The sequence below is a fragment of the Thunnus thynnus genome, chromosome 6 (genome assembly GCF_963924715.1).
Source record: "Thunnus thynnus chromosome 6, fThuThy2.1, whole genome shotgun sequence".
Lineage (NCBI taxonomy): Eukaryota > Metazoa > Chordata > Actinopteri > Scombriformes > Scombridae > Thunnus > Thunnus thynnus.
This window is the reverse complement of record NC_089522.1, coordinates 11,248,625-11,268,886: the sequence shown is the minus strand read 5'-3', so window position 1 is coordinate 11,268,886 and position 20,262 is coordinate 11,248,625. Positions and strand designations below refer to the sequence as shown.

Genomic DNA, 20,262 nt, shown 5'->3' with positions numbered 1-20,262 from the left:
CTGCTCAACCTGCCCTGCAGCCAATTCAAGAATAATTATTCCCTAATGTTGTGGTATTGTATGTAACAGAGTAAAAAAGGAGCAGTGTGAGCAAAATTAAGCAGTTCATAGTCAGTTTAATCAGATTGAAAAAAATCAATGGCACAAAAGGAATAAAAATTTTCTGGTGAGTCATCAGTGAATCACTTGGATCACTCACTACTACTGATTAAAACAATCACTTTCAATATAAAGAAAAAAGATGGGACTTTAAAAGAAAATCACCATAACTATTCACATAAACTTTACAGTCAATGAACCGTCCCCACCTTGATTCTCTTGTCTGAGCTCTGAGCGTTCTCGTACATCAACTTGGAGCCTCTGATATCGCAGAGCTTGTCAGCGTCGCCGTGCAGGAGCAGGAAGGGCCAGCTGATGGATTGGATCTCCCTCTCAATGCGATCTGCTGCCCCCATCAGCTGCATGCCGAACGACACCCGCATTCCGCCATGGAAGTTCAGCTCATCAGCGTCATACGCCTCCACCTGGCAGGAGACAGAGAGACAAAAGAGTCATCACATATCTCCCTTTGATGCTGGACTTATTCTGATGTAAGCGCTTATGTTTTTCCTGCTGCTTCTCTATTTCTGTGTCATTTTCACTCCTATTTTCACTATTTTGGTTGACATTTAGAAAGTGGTAGTGGGCTATTTTTGTGTTAAGTGGTTCCAGGGGGAGGAAAGAAGGCCACGGACATGAGAAGACTCCTGGGAAAACCATGAGAGCTGGAAAGTGGGAATAAGGATGAATAATAAATAGGGGGGAGGCCTTTATGGAAGAAAAAATACTGTAAGAAAGAGTAAGAGGGAAGGAGACAAATAGAAAGACAGAGGAGAGGTGACACTGAAGCAGCCAGGAAGACCAGATGAAAGGAAAAAGAGAGTTTACATTAGATTAAATCAGAGCTGAATAGCAGAGGACACACCCTGTTTCTTTGACATTAAACATGACTACTTCTAAGTTCCATACATGCTTTCACATAAGTCACGCACCCTCCCGTATCTACTCAGCTTGTATGTAAACACAGCTGATGGCCCACTCCAGCAAAAGCGACTTCTCTCAGGCCACATGCGTTGCTGCTTTGAATAATGAATGACTGTAAGCTGAGCTGTGAGACAACACGACCTGTACAGCAGCACACAGGAGTCTGTGACACCCAGAAACACTCTTACAGGTGAAGGATTTCCTTTCAAACAGAGATAACATATGATAAAAAAGGTCTTTGGAATAAATTACATATAACAGAATTACATATATGTATCTTATTTATTCTTAATGTCTCTAATTCCACTTTTTCAGTGTTTTGCTGTACTGATCAGCTTGTGTTTTCTACAACTTTCTGATGACGGTGAAAATTGTTGAAAGTCAACACAACATGAAGAAGTTGAATAAAGGCTCAGTTATTAAACCCCCTGCTCACCGTGATCTATGCTTTCTGTAACAGCAAATGCATTACGGCAACTGCACAAAGAACGGTCCCATATGAGACACACAGACATTCTCGCTGTCAGTGAGTGAAAGACTGTAAACATAGTTACTATGAGGAATATAATTAAAACACAATACAGCCTGATCACTTATGATACATCTGTCTATTGTTTCAGTGGTGCTACTAATGTGAAAAATCAGATACTGAACTATAAATCAAAATGTATGCTATAGGTATCTACGCTAAGGGTCCAGTTAACTTTGCTTGAAGTATAAATTGTGCTTTATTTTGATCAAATCCTGACAGGAACCTTTGTCACATGTCATCTTTCTCTGCTGTTAACTATTGTGACAAACATTAAAAACAAAATCACAAAAGTGTTTTTTTTTTCTTTCATGTAGGTCTATGTTGAATCTGTTGTGTCTATGTATTGTGAGACGTGATGACACTACTTCCTCCAACAGACTACAGGGAGCAGAAGTAGCAGGATGTGGGAACACATCTATACAGATGTCTATTGTTATAGACTGTTTCTGAACGGGCAGCTTTGGTGCGTCCATACGGGCATGAAGTATGCACACACACAACCACAACAATTTGTTCAAAAACCACGGAACACGTCCAACGAGGCAATTACGTGCAAATAGAGGTGTGAAGACGTGCCTGCATGTTTTGTTTTGTCTCTTTCACGGTTCATCGTGGGGTTATGCTGGAAATGCTGGTGCATGCAACCAAATACACACAAAACTACACGATTTTGTCGGTTGAGACCTTTTGATCCCTTTGTTCTATACTGTAGGAGTCGCAGTACGTGTGCCTGGTTTTACAATTACAATAACACAACACAACCTTCTGTTGTAGGGTGGTCTTTCATCCTGGCCTTGTCGAAAACATTGCATGAGTTCAGACACATACACATAAAACTCACACGCAAACGTCCCCCTTGAGACCTCGTAAATTCTATTTTCCGCGACGCCCATAGATACAACAATACAGCTCCCCCACCCAAACATGCACCCATCAACATTTGTTTCTCACCTGCTTCTTGTCCCGTGAGACCCATTTGGACTCGATGGAGCCCAGAGTGAGGCTGGGCAGCATGTGGTTCAGAACCTTCGCCAGAAAAACCTGCAGACGAGGAAAAAACAAAACAAAGCATTTCATTTTAACGCATCAACACCTCCCTGAAGAATGTGGAAAGCGGACAGACTGCAGGAGCGTGTTTGGTGACCTGAGGTACCCTGTTTCTGTCTCTCTCCATTTTTTTCTCACCATCTGACTGGTGTTAGAAAGAAATGCAGCCATGTAGTGTCTATTAATACCGACGGGAGATGTGCATTTTTGAGTTTGCATTCACTTGTTGCATTCAGTGTGTTTCTGCTGTGTGTATGTGTCTGTGCAGGATTTAAAAATGAAAAATTGAGAAAGTCTCCTCATGCAGATTGTGGCACCACTTTTGCCAGTGGACATATTTGTACCAGTGATTCAATAAGTGACAGCTAATGCTACTCAGGTGTTACTTATGTACATTTATTCTTGCCCTTAAAGGCACAAAATAAAATGTGCCAGATTTATTTTCATCATCCACATCAGGCCTGTGTGGAGTAAGACGACTGGCTCCTGGGTTAATTGAGTACTTAACTGAAAACTGGTATTTAATTAGAAAGGAGAGAGGAGAGAAAAAGAACGGAAAGGAGAGCAGCGTAGACAGTGAGTGGATAAGCGATTATGTGGTACCTTGAATGGTGTGGCGGAGTCTGGGTTCATCTGGACCATCGGAGCTATCAGCGCCACTCCAGCAAAATCGCTGGGTCTCTCACAGGCTGTAAGAATGGAGATAGCACCGCCCTGAATGGGGAAAAAGCACAGGAAATACATTTTGTGAATGAACTGGAAAGTTCAGTTGAAGAGGTATTTCGTCAAATGAAAGAAACTGTGCGTGCTTCTAGTTTTAAAGCTATTGATCATACAGTATGGTACAGTATGAAGAATTTAAGACTGAAATTACACAACTCTTCATGTTGCATAATGTTCATGCAAACATTTCAAATAAACTTTCCACAGCAGCGTAATCAAGAAAACAGTAATTCCTATTTAATAGCATTGTAACTCATTTAATATATACAGAACCAGAATCCAATAAAATGTTCCAATGACCCAGAATGATCATAGAGAGGTGCGAAGAAAAGATATAAAATAAGACAAACAAAGCAAATCTGAGAAACTTGAATAGTTAAAACATGGAAGAAAGGACCTGATTGAATTAGACAAAGATGATATGAGCTACTTCTTCTGCCTGTAACAGAAGACAGGGAGTGTCTTAGCAAAGTAGGTGAGAGGTTCTGATGCAAGGAGGAGTGGGAAAACTACTCAGAGGTCAAGACGACCATAAAACAATCTGTCTTTTGTTTAGACGGGCGTGAATTTCCACCCTGCTCTTTTGTTGCTGCTGCCCTACACAGAACGGGAGAAAAATGTGAACGTGAACCCACGGCCCTCAGGACACAACGTGCACTCTGTAGCTGCAGCGAACAGCAGCGCAAGGCCACACCTTGGCACCCATGCTGACATTCGGGATTGTGATTTAAATCCGCTGATGTAGGGCCATGATCATTAGCAGCTCTGTGACAGCCAAGGCTCAAATCAATTTGTCATGGCCGACTTTGGTGTGGTTTCTCTCTCTGCCCGTATGCAACAAGTGCTAGTGTCTGTGCAGGTGCACACACACACACACACAAACACCAACACACAGCGATTCTGCATGGGTGAATCTGTCTCTCTCTCTCTCTTTCTGGAGACTAATTGGCTTCAACTTTGTTTATGTGAGTGTTCTTTGTTACTTGTGTGAATATTCATCAGGCTGTGGCAAATGACAGGCTCACTTCATGAAAAGAGGCTGTAAGTAGAGAAAGACAAAACATTTCCCACCAGAAAATCTCACTTTCTAAAGACACAAGCATGCACTCACACACTGCTGCTTGCATGCATATGGCCACACAAACACATACACAGGGTTCAAGAAAGAGGCTAGCTAGCTCGATCTCTTGTTTCTTTTCAGGCACATTCCAACACATAACTCAAAGACAAGCTTACACTGAAATATCTGACAAACACACACACACACACACACACACACACGATAAAATAGTGGAAATTCTTGTGGCTGATGTAAGCTGCCCAAACATGCTAATCAGTCATATGTATTTGATTCTGGTTAAATATAACAAGATGACTGGATGTAATTTTGTGCAAAAGCCCATTCTGGGTCACGCTCGTACACACACGCACACACACACACACACACACACACACACATTTTGTCTAGTGGACTCCACTGATAGAGAGAGAAAAGTGTGAATAGGGGAGAAAAGAGAGAGAGAGTCTCAGAGAGAGAGAGGGAGGACTGGGACAGAGAGGCTATTTAAGAAGCTGATTAGTGGCCTCCTTACACTTTCTCTCTCTGAACTTGGGCTGAGAGGATGAATACTGGTATTGTGTGCTGTCAGTCCGCTGAAAGTGGGTGAACTTGAACTGTCAAAAACTGCCTGAGGAACTAACATACTGGCATAATATGGACTATACAGTACAGCCATCATACTGACATTACATGGTCTAAATAGCAAATACAATTATATGGACTAAACAGCTAAAACACGGACATTACATGGACTAAACAGATTATACACAGACTTAATGAAGGAGGTGCTGTTCAACAGACTGGTAGCAAAACTACTCCAGTTAAAATTTGAGTGAGGCCTTATGGAAATGCTCTGGAGATGAGACAAATAATCCTTGTCAGGCTGTAGCAAGAAAGCCTTTAATTAACAAGTAATCCTGAATTTCATTGATTTTGATTAAAATTTCCTCAGAGTAGTAAGCAAGATCAAACAATTTAGTAAAGTATAAAAAAAATAAAAGTATGCATAGTTACAGAGGTGGGTGGGGAAGCTGTAGGGGTTAGAATGAAGAATGAAACGTGGTTTAGCATATGAAGAAACTGAATGAGTAATGGAAAGAGAGGGGGATGGAGGGTTGAAAAGCTAAATAAATAGACCGAAGGCTCTGAACAGTGATAAATCATTACATAAAACTCTGGCATTAAGGAACTAGGACAAATGAGTTTCGGCCAGAAATACTGAGGAGGAAGGAGTAAGAGCAGGAAGAAGCCAGAGATGAGAGCATTTGTCAAGGTTGCCGTGATCTGATATAAACACTGAAAAACTGTTCCAACTCCTTAATTACTGCATGACCAGACAAGACACAGAGAAAACTGTGAGATAGTCAGCGTGATGTATCTGATACTGTCAGTTTGAATTATTTCACATTCAACCATGTTTTAGGTATTTTGTGAAATTCTTCTCTGTGATTCTTGAATTGGCCACCTTAATTCTACACATTAGCCTGCAGTGCTTTCAAAATTAGACCTTTTATATAATTTTTCACTTATATTAAGTAGAAAATGATGAAAACTAAGAGTGAAAAGCCATCCTAGTGGCTCTGTGAGGCCCAGTGGTGCTTTGAGCTGACTTCAGCATGCTAAAATCACAGTGACTATGCTAATGTTTAGCAGGTTCACCATCTTTGCTTAGCATGTTTTGCTAACATTTGCTAATTAGCACTAGACAGAGAGGACCCCTCCACTTACATTATGTATTTGAAATCTCCTTGTTTTAAATTATCAATAGGAATCTTAACAGGGCTAAAACATGCTAATTCATTGAGTGTGAGAAAATCAATAGCTTTCTTTTAGCTAAATGTGGTCAAACTGACTATTAGGAGCGGTGCAGGTGATGTATGAGGAGTAGGACGTCTTTCTTTATGACATTGTTAACTGCACCATGTACAGTCTCCTCAGGATGTTATCCTTGGAGCAGCGTCTCTGCACATACTGTAGAATCCACAGGTGGTTTCCATTGTCTTGTAGTTTTTGCGTCATCCTGGCCCCGTTAAAAAGAGATTTATATAAACGGAGGAGCAGAGGAACAGGCTTATAGAAACAGGATGAGGAGTCACAACACTGGGAAATGAAGCCTGTGGAAACACAGCAACACAACTCAAACTCCAAGTCTGGGATTTATTTGTTGCGAAGGAAATGTGAGGACAGGAAAAGATATGTGATGAAAAAGAAAAGACAGGAAAGGCACAAATTAACTAGGATGAGATGAGAAGAAAGGAAGAAAATGAGAAAAAAAAAGAAATTAAAGCGAAACAAATGGAAGAAAGAAAACAGAAATGGTTGAAGGAAAAGAGAAGACAGGAAATGAAAGCAGATGATAGATCTGATGAGAGATGGACAGGAAAGACTGCGGAGAAAAGAGGGAAGAGAGGATGAGAAAAAGATGAGGGAAATTGAGGAAGGGAAGGAAGTGTCACTGTGGCTCCGTCCAGCTCTGCCCTAATATTTACAGACTCTGATGTCTAAACAGGCATTCAGTTTAATTTACACAAAACTATTTGCGTCTTGGATTACTTCAAGCTCACGTGCTTTATATAAATACATAACGTTGCTACACGGTGAATCATGGGCCATAAAAGGTTTGCAAAAACAGACTCATGAATTAAATGGAGTGTTGTTTAAAGCATAGAAACGCCCAGCTGACGGCACTGAATATGACCTCATGTACGAGGAGAAGCTGTTGATGTAAAACACACAGCCAAAAAGCTCCTCACTCTCAGTATGAAATAATATTTGGTTAGTAAAAGCCAGCGGCTGAAGACAGGAAAAAGCTTTTAATCATAAAAAGAGACACATGTGATGGCAAACAGCCTCATATGCAGCGTCTTTTCACAAACCATTAAACAATGTGAAGTATCTATTAATAAGCACCCAAGGTTTTCTCACTTTCTAATACGCCATCAGTTCTGCAGTTACATATGATGACACAGACATTTATCAACTCTAATGGGTTTCTCAGGGTCATTAGGTCTGAAAATATAAATGTGAGATCTCAGTAGATTAGAAGTAGTTCAGTTTCGGTTACTTTAAGATGTTTTATGAGGAAGTTTGTTTTCTGGAGGCAGAGGCTTGGTTTTTTTATCCGACCGTTGATTGCTGATTGAAAGCATTTTTCAAGTTTTTTGTGAGTTTTGGATTTGAAAAAGCGGAATATCCATTGCAAGATCATGATTTCCTGTAGGGAGTGATCAGCTCTTAAGATGCTCTGCATGGATAAACAAAAAAAGCTGCCTATGAAGACAAAGCTAGTGTAATGCTGAAAGAGGATATATACCAGGCATTAATAAAGTTATTCTTATTAATGACTTATTACTGAGCTATAAAGCATTAAATTATTACGTCTTTATAATATTAAAGCCATAAGTTACAACTTTATAAAGTATGCCATAATAGAAAGTGCTAATAAAAGTTACCTTGAAGTGAAACACTGAGGATTCACTCTGTAAAAGTGTCTACTCATGTACTTTGGCTGCCAACTTTTCCTTAAAAGTATTTTTCCTTATAAAAATACTCTGCAGTTAACAGTTAAATTACCTCCATGTAGTCAGAATTTCTCAACACTACATCGACTCCTTCTCTCTCATTAAAAATCCAGAATTTATGAAAATGCAAATATTGAAGATAATTCATTCTGCAGAGTGAAACTCAAACATCCAACTGATGAAACAGGGAGAAAAACACATTTTTTTGTAGTGGAGGGCGACTTTAACAAACACGTATATGTATATATATTTTTTCAAACAATGTATATCTCATTTTTCCACAAAGCTCTTCATGTGTCCGCTGTACAACCCTTTTTTTTTCCTGTTGAATCCCACATGCCCACTGAATCACTGCTGTGCTGCGAGATAACAAGACTCAACGCTTCACATGGAAAAACAGCTCAGTGATGAATTTGCATTTCTCCTCTGTGTTCTCTGCTTGAAACAAGTCTTCACACTGTGAACTAAAAGACTAAAAACTGCATATTTGTGTTCGGCCTGAGGTGTGTTTGACTTACGCAGGTGATGCTGACTGCAGCCGGTTAAAAGAATCTCTTGTTTCACGTTTTTGTGAAAGTGAAGTCAGTTTCTTTCTTATGTAACACAAGACGTTGCACTCCAGATAAAGGTGCAAACATAAAAACATGTGTGCTTCCTGCGTGAATACAGAAATCTGCACCGAGCATCATGTTCATCCAACAGAAATAAGTTCGGGTGAGTACAAATTGACTCGACCTACAAACACTGACTAATCATTTATTATATAACTCAACACTACTGTTTGTGCTCTGTTAGCTGTACTGAGAGTTAGTGGGTCACGGAGCACAACAGTGAGAGGCTGTGATGTTGAATGCAGCTCTGTGAGAAACTGAATAAACCAATCACTTAAAAAAATAGTTCCCTGGCTGCTCCTGAAGCTTTTTGTGTCCAGGTGTTATGTAATTCTTCTCAATGTGTGTCTGAAGGTTTCACAAAAACCCATTTAAAATGTTTAAATGTTGTCTGCATTCAACTGAAGACTAATTTTACTTCCAAAACCACGTCGTTTCATTATGAGGATGTGTCGTCCAAAACAGCTTTTTAACAATTCTCAGTTCCTTAAATGGCAATTTAATAATTCATGAAATATGTTAATTGTTTTGCATATTATGTTAAACACTGTTCTACTGTGCAAAGCAGTGTACAGCACACTAAATATCACAACCTGCCGATACCATACTAAATGAATGGAAATAATGAATGGTACTTGCAAGCTTACATTATTGTCATGGATAAAGAAACACAGAAAGACCACTAACTGCTGTACTCATCATGTTTTAATACTTGCAGGAAGCCAGAAATTTAGGACTTGAATTAATGTATAGAGTGTAAAGGTGAATAATAGCACACAGTCACTAGCACAGGAGGTCAGTGATCTGATTCCTGGACTGGATGGGGAAAGTGAACAGACTCCCAACAAATACATTCATTGGCCTTGATCAGGTCACTGAACCTGAAACTGGTCTGTTGGAGGTTTTCAGAGACCAGCAGCGGCTGCACCAAGCTGCGGAGAATATGTGTCAGTGTGTGAAAGGGAAGCAGGAGGTTACTGAGAAGAGCAAACTTCCCTGAACTGTTTTCCTGCGGATGAAAGGTGGATTTTTTCCTTCATAGATAACCAGAAGTAACCTGTTTGTGTTGGGATTAAACCAAACCAAATAAAACATTTAAAACTGGAAAAACATGGGTGATTATTTTCCAGCATTAGAAAGAGAGTCTCTGCTTGATAGTGTGTGTAATATAAAAACTGTATGATTCTATTGTTGTTCTACTGTTTCCCAGATTTCATTCAGTTCTGAGCAACAGAACAGCACGTACTCAGGTTTTTCATGTCTGACTGTTTTGGGACATAAAACCATTTGAAAGCATCACACTAAAGAAGAGTGTGTGCCATATGTTTCATGTGAACGTCACATCGTTTGCAGAAAAACCTCTTCACACCAATCTCGGTATTTTTTATTCCCATTGCTCAGTGTGTCAAGCACGTTGCCTTGAAGCAGCACGTTTATGCAATTTCACACCAAACAAAACGAGCAGACAGAGACTGTCACTACCTTCAGAGTTATCATTTGAAATACAATTTTATAATTAAAACAAAACAAAACCCAAAACCTTCATCTGCCAATAGCAACAAAATACAATGTGGATTACTTCAAGTGCTGAAACTGATCATTGTCCTACCATTGAGTGACCCACAATGAAGACAGGCAGATCAGGGTGTTGGGACTTCATCAAGTCAATGTGCTGCAGGGAGTCTCTGATGTAAACCTGGAAATCCTTGATGTTCATCCTGTCTCCTTCACTCTGACCGTGGCCAACTGCGAACACAAAGAGCGGTGTGAGGAAACTACTTGTTCAGCCACAGTCACCCGGAAAGAACACAATGACACCGTTTTCAGTAAAGTTAGTCAAGGCTCTCCCGTCTACTGCGGCCCTCAGGTCGAAAATGGATCGCTTCCTTTTCATACGCAAGGTGTACTTACTTTGCAGAGTCTAGTCTATTAAACATAAAACCCAAAACAGTAGAAATTGCTACTGTAGCTGTGAGATACAAAACAGAAAAAAACAAAATGAGGACAACAAAAAAGTAGACACAAATGAAAACAGTTAGATTTTTTAGATGTTTTTGGACTTTGTTTGGTTGAAACAATATGTTTGGAACATAAAAGAAGGATGAGGCTCTGTCCCACAGACCGAAGTTTTCTTAAAGATGAACTCCAGATGGATATTTTTTCCAATATCTGGATGTATTACAAAAAAACATTCTTAAGTCTTTGTTTTTTGCTGCAAGATCTGCTCTGCTTTGAGGATATGAGGCATTAACTATTAACTTCTCTCCCAGTGGAGATGATTTCAAACATGTGAAATACAAATAGATTCATCCTTTTCTTTTAATCCAAAGAGAGGGGAAAAAAGGAAAGAGCTCAAAGGAGGGATGAATAGAAAGAGACACAAAAGTGATGAGTGTGACTAAAAGGAAAAATGGAGGATAAGGAGAATAGGGAGGGGATGAAATAGCAGAGAAGAGAGGGATAAAGAAAAGAAATGTGAAGGGAGTGAGAAGAGAGAGAAGGGAAGAATGAAGGATCAGTGGAGAGATAGCAAACGAGAGGAAGGAGGGAAAATGGGAGAGAGCAGGTGAGTCTTTGATGGAGAAATGAGAGGAAAAGAGGGAGAGGAACCTGGATGATAGCACGAGGAAGAAGAGAGGGATGGAGGAACAAAAAAGGAGGAAAGAAGAGAATAGAATGACATGAAGAAGAAGAAAGAGTGAGAGAGCAAAGTCGAGACAGAAAATGGAAGAAATAAATGTGATTGACAGAATAAACGGAGAAAAATATATGAATATGTATGTGTGTATGCGTACATATATTGTGTGTATGTTCGCTTGTTCTCCTCGAGCTCTCTGCAGCAGTGGCTGAGAGGTGAGGCGGGTTGCCATGGCGACCACTGAACCAATAACACCAGCGAGCTCCTAAACATTCGCGACATGTGCATCTCACACCTTCCTGCTCTCGCTGTGTGAATCGAAGCGTGTGTGTGTGTGTGTTTATGAATATACAGCGTGTGTATGCATGAGAATATCTTCACCCTATATGTTTTTCTGCTCGTCAATACTGAAGCCATCATCAGAGAGTGGAGATCAATGTCCAATCACAGCGGCGGTGAGTGATGGAGCACTGCAAATTTCAGATCGATGAACACTATTTCCCCGCCATGTCAGTTCAATGACCTCACACTCAACTGGATGCACATTGTTTGTTATTATCAAACACACACACACACACACACACACAGGGTGACATATTCACACATGAGCGCACTTAGCCATTCAGATAACTGATACATAGATGTATAAACACACTGCAGAACAAAGAACAGAACAAATGATTACAAAGCCGACAGTAAACGTGCCAGTGACTCCTCTTCTCTGCTACAGGAATAAGAGGGATTGTGGGTGATAATTACATACAGGTGGGCCATGACAACAAAATGCACGTGACTGACGGCAAATGCAGCAAATGCAAATAGAAGAAGATACATGATAAATTTCACTGAAGTCACGACCAGAGCAATATATATAATATCTCAGAGAATCATAAGGTGTGTCCTCGAGGTGCTGAGGTGATGATAAGGAATTATATATATGGGCAGCAACTAATAATTATTTCGATGATCTATTACACTTTAAATAATGTTTTGATTGTTTGTTTAGTAGAAAATTGTGATAAAATCAACATTGCAATTTCCCCAAGCCCACAATGACATCTTCAAATTTCTTATTTGGTCGGAGCAACAGTCCAAACCCCAAAGATATTCAATTAATAATAATAAAAATCTGAAATAGTCAGCAAATCTTTATATTTGAGAAGCCGTAACTAGAGAATGTTTGGCATTTTTGCTTAATAAATGTCTTGAATGAGCTCATTATCAAATCGTTGTTGATGAGTTTACTGTAGACAGACAAATTAATTACAGTAATCGACTGATTGTTTCAGCACTAAATGGATGCTTTGGTGAATCTTAACAAAAGCAGCACCACATACACTTCAGAGTTGTGGAGGCACTGCCACATGAGTCTGTGTAATGTGATCATGTGGTGTTTTTGTAACATGTAATATGAGTTGAGTGCCTGATGTAAATGATGGTACAACTTCTGACTAATGTCTGAAATAAACTCAAACAAAACGAACATTTTCCTCGTGATGACGTCTTGGGGAATCCAGTCAGAGTTGTAGGGGAAAATAATATTTGCACAGACTGATCTATTCAAACTTTGTAAGCACTGATCTTATTAAATGTCAAAATTCCATTATTTTACTCTAACGCATAATCTGTTATGAATATTTCACCAGTGCCTGATCATAAAATAACGTCCGTGCTAGTGGATAAACAAAGCACATCATCAAGTTTCTTATTAAATCAACAATCAGTTCCTCTTTATAAACTCTCATTTATGAGCTGCATCAGCGTAAACTCTGGATGCTGCACACATTTTCCATATTCTGCAAAATGAAAATATAATTCATGTATGTCAGCTATAAGTTTTGTATTTTTCTCTTAAATTTTGAGTATATTAAGCAGCCACGATGCCACATTTGGAGGTTGTTCTGCACATAATGTTGACTGGTTAATAGATACAGTGTGTGCCAGATGGGCGAAACCTCTGTTCTGTGCAGGCTGAGAATGAAAAAGCCCTGAAAGTCCTATAATAAGAAAGAAATACATCAGAGACAGAAGAAAGTGTGATAGTAAGGATAAGTGAAAGATCTCACCCACTAGAGTGTATCAGAAGGTGCCCAAGGCGATGTGTGTGTGCGCTTGTGAGAGAGAGATAGATGAAAAACTAGCGTCTACAGGGACTTGTTCCAGTTCAGTATTTTCCATTTAACAGTGTGACATTTTACTGCGAGCCACTGAACAAACTGCTCCTGTGTGAGCAGCCTCAGTCATCCTCATCATTCACTCTATTTTCTACAAGCTCTGTCAGCTCTTTATTGAGATCTCTCCCTCTGTAAATATTTCCAAATTTGCAGCTGAGACTTTGTTTCTTTGTCTTCTCATCCTCTTTCTCTCTTGGTGTTGGTCTGTAGAAGAGTTTACTGAACACACATGCTGCTCTTTTCCTGCTGCACAGTCACAAGTTCAGACATTGCTGCTTGTACTGCCCAGTACAATAACACAGTACAGCCTCTGAGCTGAGCTCTGGGGAAGCAACAAACAATATCTAATTACTATGTACTAACAAACTAACTATTTCCTTCTGTTATTTTCCAATTGTTCTCGTGCCTATTTCTCATTTCCTGTTCAAAGTACATTGTTGGGAAAACTGCAAACGGTGAAACATGATGAGGTTTTGTAAATACTAACAACTGATTAACAGATCTTGGACAAACTGAAAGTAAAAAAGTTAATTTTTCCACTTGTAAAAACAAGGCAAAGAATCTACAGTCATTCTGGACTTACTTTAAGCTAAATGCTAACATCAGCATGCTAACACGCTCACAATGACAGTGCTAACATGCTGATGTTTAGCAGGTAGACCACAATGTTTATCAGGTTCAGCTGATGTTGGGGCTAAATGAAAAGTCCAGATCAAATTATTGCAATTCATCTTGAGGTGGACATGAACGTCAGTACCAAATTTCATCCATCCAGTTGGTGTAGATATTCAGTCAAAACTACAAATGTCAACCTCACACTAAAGGGAAAAATCAGGGGATCACTAAAGTCAGTAGGATCCATCCAGGTACATGAATGTTTGAACAACATTATGTGGCAATCCATCCGATATTTGTGGAGACGTTTCAGTCTTTGTGACTGACGGTGCCATCCATAGAGCCGCTCTGCTAGCGTGGCTAGCTCAACCGTTTGATGACAACAATTCCTTTCATCCTTTTATTGATGGTAATAAATGTATGAATGCAAAGTTTTTTGGCAGCAGAGCCTCAAATGTTGGATGTTGGACTGTCCTTTAATGCACCACCAAGAACAGTTTTCTTAAGTTGATTTTCAAACTTTACTGTAATCAACTGATTGGGTGCACAGGCAGTAGAAAAGCAGGTATAGTTTTGAAAATGAAGAATAGCTGTACAACATCAATGTGTGTTGATTGTTTTATTATAATCATACAACTTTCAGTTACAACTCTCTGTTCATTTTTGTCATAGTTAGTTTCCCTCTTGTTCCTGCTATTGTCCCTCCAGCTCTCTGAGGAAGGTGGATCTCTGGTAGTGTTTCCTCCACTTTTTCCTTTAATGTATTAAGGACTCGGGTGGTGTCTTTCTTTGTCTTTGACATCTTGGACCTAGTCTGCTGTGTGATCCCTTAAAGCCTACTGAGACACTGTATGATATTGGAATTATACAATTAAACTTGACCTGATGTGACCTTGTGCGAGATGCTGAGCCTGCTCATGGTTATTCGTCCTGGTAATTAGAATCAGCTAAAGGCCTAAAACACAGTTAACTGTGTGGCTGGTCTGTCTCTTGTCTGAGCTCAACCAGCAGGAGAGAGTTTCACTGAAACTGGAACACAGCCAGAAGTGTCACTTTGCAAGCACAATGTTTTCCTTGACAGTGCATTTAAAGCGCACACAAACAAAGGCACCGCGGCAGAACAATAGAGCAATGTACCACCGAGCCCAATCTAACAGGCTTAGTTCACTCAACGAAGAGTGTTATCAGAAGGAGAGAGAGGTGGAGAGTGATAGGTTTTCTTTGAAGATACGCGCAAGCTATTCAGTATGTGAGCTACTGATGAACATGAGTGTAGGTGTAGATGTATACATGCATTAAAGTACTGTAATGTGAGTGTGTTTGTGACTCACCGTGGTCGTGTGCAAACACCAGCAAGGACAGTTCCTTCAGTCTCTGTGCAATTTCATCGTATGGCCCACAGTGCTCCCCGGCCCCGTGGGCAATGAACACCAGAGCCCTGAGAGAAGAGGAGAAAGAAAAATAATAAATCAAGTGTTAATAAACACAGACCTTCACATGGCCTATTTCTCTCTGTATGTCTTTCACACACACACACACACAGACAAACAAACAGCAAATGTTTGCATTTGTGAGCACTCCCATGGAGAAAAATGCAAACATTTGCCTCCTTGATTAATCAAACTATTCCATTTCAGATAGATCTTGTACATTTCTCTCCCTCAGCACCGGGACTTTGTTTGGATGTGAAAGAGACAAGGATGGGGGCCAGGGAGATGGAGGAACTGATGAGGTGAAGAGGAGCTTAAAGCAGAAATGTATGTCAACATCCAATGTGATCATAATCTGAAAATGCCTCAATGTTTGCAGTTTAGGCTGTTTTGGAGTTTTGTGTTTGCACTCATTTTCAACATGTAAAGTATGCCTATATACAGTATCTGTGCGTCATTGCTTTCCTTTGACTGTATGTGTGTTTATGTGTGAGAGACAGAGATAAGTAGGAGGCAGGATAGTAGAAAAAAAAAGGGAGACAAAGATGGGCAGAGAAAGACAGGGAAGGAGAGCTAGACAGCCTGTGTTGTCAGAGATAGCAGCTATCATCCATCTGTCCGTCTATCTGCCTCAACACAGCCATGCACCGTCCGAAACCGTCAAAACAGACACTGAGGGAATCCAGTAAAACACAATGTGACCCGTAAATACACAAAAAACAGCCCTGACATTCCTGATGTCTTTTCATGGAATATTCAGTTTTCTGATTTATGGAAACTATGGTTTGGTTTTCTAAGAGTATCCATTAAAACATTAAACAGAAAGAAGATTGTATACAAAATATTTCTTCAGGACAGCAGATTCAATTTCCATCAAAGTGTTTTCTTAAAAAAGTGATTTATAATGTATTTACTCAAGTGAGCTGCACGGAAATAAACATTTCAAATTGAAATGTGCTGGTTTGAGGCAGAACCATTTCGTTGATGAGGAATTTATGCAGTAAAATGTGCTGGGAATTCATTTCTCAGATAAATGGCATGGCGTGTTACTCATTTTACTGCATTTTTGGGGGGCTGGGTTTTCTGATATACAATAGCTATGTTTTATGTTTCATAGGAAAATATTTTGCTTGCCTCAACCCTGCTGATGGAGACATTCTGTTTATTGAACTTGCAAACATCTGCTTTTACTCAGAATATTAAACAGATGTGGATACTTAAAGTTCATCATATCATATTTTTTTAATGTTATATAATGCGTCTGTTACAGATCAGTCAACATCAGATATGATTATGTGGCTATTTGTGATGTTTTCATCCTGATATTTTGGTAGATACGATGCTATGATGAGGATTTTTATTGCAATCATGATTACTTAGTTTATAAGTGAAGACTTTATTGATCCCCAGAGGGCAAATTCACATGTTACAAAATTCCAAGAAACTGTCGTAAAAGGCAGGAAACAGATGAAGAACTTTTAAAAATAATGAATACAACAAAATAAGAAACTAAGTAAATGACATGAAGCTGTACATAAAGCTTATACACATTACAATACAGTACTTATACATGTATGAATGATTTTTTATTGTGTGTCAGTCTTGCCAGTATGCCTGTTCTGTGATATGTAATACTGGAAATTAAATTTTCAATTAATGATGACAGCCAAGTAGCCATTGTGGCTGGCCATTTGGACAATTAAGTCTTTGTCTACCTTTACCTTGAGGCACCTAAACAAATGAGACTGTTTGAAACCATGTAATTCATGATTTGTCAGACACGCATCTTAGAATTTGACAGATGAAGCTAAAACCAAGAAGTGTCAAAAACAGGCTTTTTTTTTTCTTTTTTCACATGATAGACTTATTATGTAAAAGCTAACAGGATAATCCCTTGTTAATTTCACCTATTAAATCCACTCAGTCTCAGAGGAGTGGATAAAGATGAGGTTAAAGGTATATTATGCAGGATTTGTCGGTTGGGCCCTCCTCTCTGGCTCAACGAGAGACAGAGAACGACAGAGAAAGAGAGAGAGCAGTGGGAGTGAATGAAGAGAGTGATGAGTGCTGGCCAGAACAAAGCCATGAATCAGATAAGTAAAACGTTATTTTCTGATTGTTTCATGGTGGTTACGTTCTAAAGCTCAAATTAACATGCCAACACCTCCGCACAACCCTACGGGAAGGTGCCACATTGCCAGATTTTGTGTGAATACAGAGGTTCATCCTGTCCGCTGTGGCCTCTCTGCTCTGCGTGTGTGTAGCTCAGCCCCGCCCCTCGGTCAAGCAGACACACACAGACCTACAGCTCTTTATACATCCATGACACAGAGACAGAGAGCAGAGCAGAGCAGAGGAGAGAAATGGAGACAGCAATGTAACCTGGTCGCTACGCTATGAGTCCCGACCTCACACCCTGCGTACTGTACTATACCTTTAAGGAGGTATGACATGTATGATGCAAAATGTGAGTTTAACTTTATGTTTACGCAGAAAGAAGTAACTTTTGCTAATTTTACAGTCTCCACCACTCTGAGACAAGGTTTTTTAAGGTTTTGCCTTCTTCTATCAGTGCATATTAAGCAGCGGAGAAGCTCTGAAACGCTCCAGTGTTCTTTCTCTAAGTAGCAGCAGTGCTGAGAAGCCTGTGAGAGCTTCAATCAGCAGCAGCAGCAGACAATTAGCCCCAGTGTATTCAGCGACGGAGAAAAAGGGAACTGAGTGAAACAGGGAGAAAGTGAGTGTGTGGTGGAGTGCGGGTGGTGGGATGTGGCGGTGGGGGGGGGGGAAGAGTAGAATAACAGTAGCTGTTCACCAGGTTCATTAGCAAATTACTCTGATTTCATTCGCTCTTTCCCTCCTTTTAGAAAGCCATTGCCTCAGGCTGAGACTTCCTCTGCACTTGTTGGCATAGAACAAGTGTGTGAGTGTGTGTATGCATGTATATCCGTGTGTGTGCTACCGTACAGTGTGTGTGTGTGTGTGTGAATGGCTGTCTTTGTATAGGCATAATAGTTTTTAACACACATGCCGAGGGGCAGCAGGAGATTAATGGGGCTAATCTGGGTTCATTGTAAAGACGACTGTACAGTGAACAACAGGCCGCACACTCCGCTGAAAGCCAGAGTCGTAATGTGGTATTTGTAATTTGCTATCTTTCTTTCTGTAAGATTCTCTCCATCCATCATTCCTCTAAATAACTCTGTGGTCTTCTTGCTAATCTCTCTTTTTTCTTCTCACTCAGTTTTTGCTCCAACTTTATTTCCTCTTGTCTAATTCAGTTTCAGATGCAAGTACGTCTGAATAATATCAAGAGGAAAAAAAAAAGCAAACAAATGCAATACATCTGGTGACAGCTACCACTAGGAGATATGAAGTCTGTATTTTAGGAAGTTTCAAGGATTTAATTACCCAGAAATCTCATTTTAACAGATGCATTCATTCAGCTACAGGCATCTGCAGACCAGTGACAATATTCAGGCATCAACAGTGTGCTGGCTCAGCCGTGCAAAGCCAGCCCACTATTTCCACTTTGCTAAAAGTGGTCTGGTAAAGCTCAAGAGGCATTTGCTCGGGACATGAAGTGTTCGTTCAATAGGCTGTGACATTCTGACACTTCCCCCCTTTTACTCAGACATCAATATGAACTCTTCCTTTACTCGAGTGGACAAATGCACTACTCCCTAAGAGACAGCTCTGCAAAAAGACATTTTAACATGGCAGCTATGAAAATGTCAAATGTCTCTTAAACTTTCCACTGAAATCGGCTTCTTCAGGCTAAAGACAAGCCATGCTGCTGCAGTATCTTGAACATCTACTCGTTTGAATAATTGCTCACAAGTTTCGAAAGGTTAAAGAGTTTGTGAGTGACATCATTATCTACACCACTTTGCTTACTTCCACGATTGGTTTGGCTTCTTGCTGTCAGACTCAGTTGATTCTTAGTGGATGTTTTCTAGACTAAAGTCTTGTAGAGGAAACTGAGTTCACAAGAGCTGTGAGGCTGATACTTACTTCCATTTGAAGACAAAGTGGCTTTGACCAATCATGGTCTAGTGGGGGTGGGACTGATGTGGAGTGAAAGACGTACGAATATCCCAACAAACACCCTCAAAAAGTCTTGTGCCTGTATATTGTGCAGAAATGCTGTATACAGGAGTTCAATTAATAATTGTTTTAATTATTTATCAATCTTTGGGTTTTTGATTAATCAAGCGATAGTTTAGTCTATAAAAATCTGGAAAATGTCCATCTTACTTTCCTAGAACCAAAGGTGGCATCTTAAAATTACTTTTTTTCAACTCACAGACCAAAACCCAGACATAGAAATAAATGACTTAACATTTGAGCAGTTATAAAAACAGTTTTGGATTACTTACCTGTTGATCTACTATAAAAAAAATGAATTAAAATTTCAGCACTAGATATATTCTGTTTAAACAATTTTGAAAGTGGAAGTGGGAGCAGCTGCACAGCTGATCTTAATCTTATGGTGTTGCCCATTACCCCTAAAGGCTAACTTTGTGTTATCACTTGCATGATTATTCTCTGTTAAAAGATGTATTGACTTTTTTGTGTATTCTGCTGAAGTACTTTAATCTTCCAATAAGAAAAGAGGCTTTCCATCTCTCTTTCTCATTATCTCTATTCCCTCTGTTCATCTTTCTCTCTCATCTCTCATGGGAACTGGAGACCCACTTGTCTCCCACACTGTTTCAGTTGCTGGAACAACATGGCTTATAACCAGCCTTATTAAAACACTCAGAGAGAGCGAGAGGGAGAGTTTTAGTCCTCCCTCTGGCTCTGCTCAGAGCTATTCTAAACAACCACAGGCCCAAAACAAAGCCAAAATCCTAATCCCCTTAATACAATGCTGACTGGCTACTCA

General features: G+C 39.8%; 1 protein-coding gene across 2 annotated transcripts in view; it reads right to left on the bottom strand.

Annotated features, from left to right (window-relative positions):
- mgll (monoglyceride lipase) overlaps window positions 1–20,262 on the bottom strand; it is a 39,961-nt gene that overhangs the window by 8,151 nt on the left and 11,548 nt on the right. For both annotated transcript variants that reach the window (XM_067591675.1, XM_067591674.1), the window contains 5 exons: window positions 15,276–15,382; window positions 10,127–10,263; window positions 3,206–3,316; window positions 2,507–2,596; window positions 309–524 (listed from right to left, as the gene is read on the bottom strand). In XM_067591675.1, the coding sequence (XP_067447776.1) occupies window positions 309–524; window positions 2,507–2,596; window positions 3,206–3,316; window positions 10,127–10,263; window positions 15,276–15,382 (661 nt within the window). The remainder of the gene's footprint in view (window positions 1–308; window positions 525–2,506; window positions 2,597–3,205; window positions 3,317–10,126; window positions 10,264–15,275; window positions 15,383–20,262) is intronic.